Source organism: Pteropus alecto, unplaced genomic scaffold (assembly GCF_000325575.1).
Source record: "Pteropus alecto unplaced genomic scaffold, ASM32557v1 scaffold103, whole genome shotgun sequence".
NCBI lineage: Eukaryota > Metazoa > Chordata > Mammalia > Chiroptera > Pteropodidae > Pteropus > Pteropus alecto.
In genome coordinates, this window is record NW_006436288.1 from 8,190,822 (window position 1) to 8,194,380 (window position 3,559).

Here is a 3,559-nt window from a genome sequence, read left to right on the forward strand (position 1 = left end):
CTGAGCTTGGAGGTCACAGCCACTCTATCATTTCTCAGCATTATCCTTTCTCGCGCGCACACACACTCCCCAAGCCTCCAACTGGCACACAGCAGATTGAAAACAGCATGCATCAGAGGACTCATGCTGTACAATTTTACAGTCTTTTGGAGCCCCCTCCTTTTGATTCCCCCTTTCCATTTTTTTGGAAATTGCAAATAAGTTTTGATTGTGTCCTTCTCTAGAGTTGTGATTCAAAGGCAAAGGCACACCTAGGAAGAAGGGTAGGCAGAGAACATGGTTGATTTTTGACAGCTGCCAATAAGGTCATTTTCTTTATACCATCACCTGGATGTGGCTTACAATTCCATCGTTCCAAACAGTAAATTTACTTTCAATGTAAACAATCAATTTGGCCTACGGTAGGAAGGTATGCAGATAACACAAAGCCTTTTAATAAAATAATTCTATAATATAGTAACGTAGACATGAAAATTCATTAGCAAAGCACATAGAAAATACCCCCAGAATATGAAGAATTGGTTGTATAAAAATATAAATATTACAATAAATGATAGCTACTATTTATAAGTAAAATATCTTTATAAAGTCAAAATATTTATTATGCTTTGTATAAATGTCAATTCCAGGCTATAAGAAATTAAATTCATGTTTTGAAATGGGTCCTCTTTATTTACTGTTGGTTTTAATTTTTTGGCCATGTTCTTCACTAAAATGACAATGGTGATATTTATTGCTCTGGCTGTTTTAACCCACTAAATTTTACTGCTGAGCTAAAACACAAGCATATTTTAGATATCTTTTCTGACAATAAGAGTGATCGTAGACAGTACGCTAAGGACACTGAGCAAAGAAAGGACATATTTTCATTAAATCGTCGTTACTTAAAAAGAGGCACTTTATTCGTGGTTAAATTTTTCATGTACTTTATAATAATTGCAGATGGAAGGATATGTAACATCTACAATTTTATTAAGCTATATGATAGAAAATTCATGTGGGCTGCTTTTCAAACAGTAATTGAACTTTAAAGATACACTGTAAATATATTTGTTAAATTACGTATAATCATAGCTATAGAAACACAATTAATTCACTTTTTCACTAGTACTAAATAAAGAGGTATATGAAACCATAAAATGTGGCAGAATTTTAATATTACTTAAATAACTAGTCTTTTGTACCTAGTCTATAGGGTTCTATGGAATGTCTAGAATCGTATAGTTCATAAAGCAATGTCCTAATCTTGCCAAAGGAAATCTTCAATCACTTTTACATTTGCCATGGTTATCTAAGAAAGTATCATTGTAGCAACTGTTCAATAAACATCTGAATGGATGAATGAATGAATGAATGAATGGATGCATAATAAATGAGGTTAACTAATATCAAAATCTTCATGATTAAGTGATTTGGGAAGATGACATTAATAGTAAATTTTTTAAAAAAATGATAAATAGTAAAATAAAATGTCCTAATGTAAAGCATCATTATAAAGCATGATGTAAAATCGCATTAATAATCAAAGAAAAAAAGAGAATAACACCTTATAGAGATATTTGTGTTTGATAATGATTATGCTGCTATAGCTATTTATTTTACTCAAAGTTAGCCTGTACATATAATATATTAAAAGTGCTGGTCTGTGGAGACACCAAAATATCACTACTTTAAAATTAAATTTTATTGAATAAATGTTATAATTATTACCAAGTTTCAAAAATGTATGTTCTGCTGTTATTATAGAGAAAAGCAAACTAGGCCTTAGGTATACATTAAGTACCGAACATGCAAGGTCCATTATACAGATGAAAGAGATCTTGGAAGTGGCATATGTTATATTTTCTAATATCATAGTGGTGTGTACAATATTTTGCACTACATATTTGCACATATTGCTGGTGAATCACATTCTAAGATCCTTGTCCAGTTTAAATTACACTTCCAAATATATTTATCTCTTAATAATACAGCAATGGACTTTGGAGTTTTGAGAAGATAAAAGCTGAAGTGCACTTTCCCAACTGATCCCTTTTCTTTCTCAATATATTCTCTGGATTAACGTTAACTGTGAAAGGCATCTGCCAGGACAATAGAGGATTTAAAAAAAATTCTTGGATTTTTCTCTCTCAGTGCTTTCTAATTTTTATCTGTCTGTATTTTTTTCATCTGTGATTATTCTTAAACCGTTACTCTTTAGACATGTCATCACGGTGTTCATGAAGTGAAGAACAGAAGCAATTTTCTAGGTAATTCAGCAAAAGAAAAAACATTGTTATTTGGGCACATTAACTGTTTCAGTTTTTTTACTGAACATTTTCTAATAGTCAGAAAATATGTGATTATTTTCCTGAGTAATCTTAGGGAAAACTACTTGGTTACTCTTCTAACTTCATCCATAGAAAGCTTAACATATTCCTACATCATCATGTAAGATTTTCACAAACACGAAAATTTTTAAAAATAATTTTTCTGCATCTCTTTTTTTCTAAGCCAAGAAACAAGTTATTTGAAACTCCCCTGATCCTTTTCCATGTTCTCTCAGAATGTTTGTTTAGCTCCCAAATGAAATTATTTCTAAACAATCTTACTCCTAACACTATTATTATCTTCATAACTTTACATGATATCTCACTGGATGAGATATACAGCTAAAATTATATCTATACTGTATCACATTGATATTTAAATCAAACATTGTCTGTACATATAGTTGTACTCATATTTTCTGTTCTATTTCAGTTGCCTTTCCTTTGGGAAACCCTTCCCAGGATCTCTCACTGAAGGTAATCTTTCTATCCTAATAACATCCAATACGCTTTATCTGTAATTCTTTGTAAGAATTTGTATCACAGAGTATAGGGATCTATTTCATCACATTGTAAGTTACTTGGGTACAGTATACCTATCTTATAAGTCTTTGTATTACTCACATTTCCTACTATAGCTATCAATGCATGTTTGTGGAATAAATTAATGACTAAATAATGTACAAACATTTACACACACACCTCATTTAGCCTACCAGATCCTTATCTACTTGAAGATCCAGAATTTAGCCCAGTTGCTGGCACATTATAGATGTTCAACAAATATCACTGAGTGAAAAGTAAATGTCTAAATGGTAAGACATGTAGCTTCTTCAAAATGGTACCTTGCTTTTGGGTGGTGGGCTGTTTGTGCTCTTGTCTGTGTGAATGCTGGTAGGAGATACAGCAGCACCAAGGTTGCCCTGGGGTATGCCTGGGAGCTTTCCTCCTGGAGATACCTGCATTGCAGCTAGCTGGGCAGCATATAACTGCTGCAGAGGAAAAAGAGAGAGAGAAAATAAAATAAAATAAAATAAAATAAAAACTATCAGTAATAAAATAAATGAACCACTCAGAAAGTATCTATATTCAGATGTAGTATTTTTTCTATAGATATTTTTGTTTAGTACACTGGAATATTTAAAGAAAGAAGCTGTCACCTCAACTTCCATGACGTACATCTCAGAGGAGAAATGACAAATATCACGTAAAAGGGATTTCAGCTTCAGAAGGTCCAGGAACTCTAAGTG

General features: G+C 32.1%; 1 protein-coding gene across 3 annotated transcripts in view; it reads right to left on the reverse strand.

The window, feature by feature from the left end:
- The window catches only part of SOX5 (SRY-box 5), a 378,734-nt gene that overhangs the window by 65,294 nt on the left and 309,881 nt on the right, over positions 1-3,559 (reverse strand). For all 3 annotated transcript variants that reach the window (XM_015589995.1, XM_006912686.1, XM_006912687.1), the window contains one exon: positions 3,155-3,301. In XM_015589995.1, the coding sequence (XP_015445481.1) occupies positions 3,155-3,301 (147 nt within the window). The remainder of the gene's footprint in view (positions 1-3,154; positions 3,302-3,559) is intronic.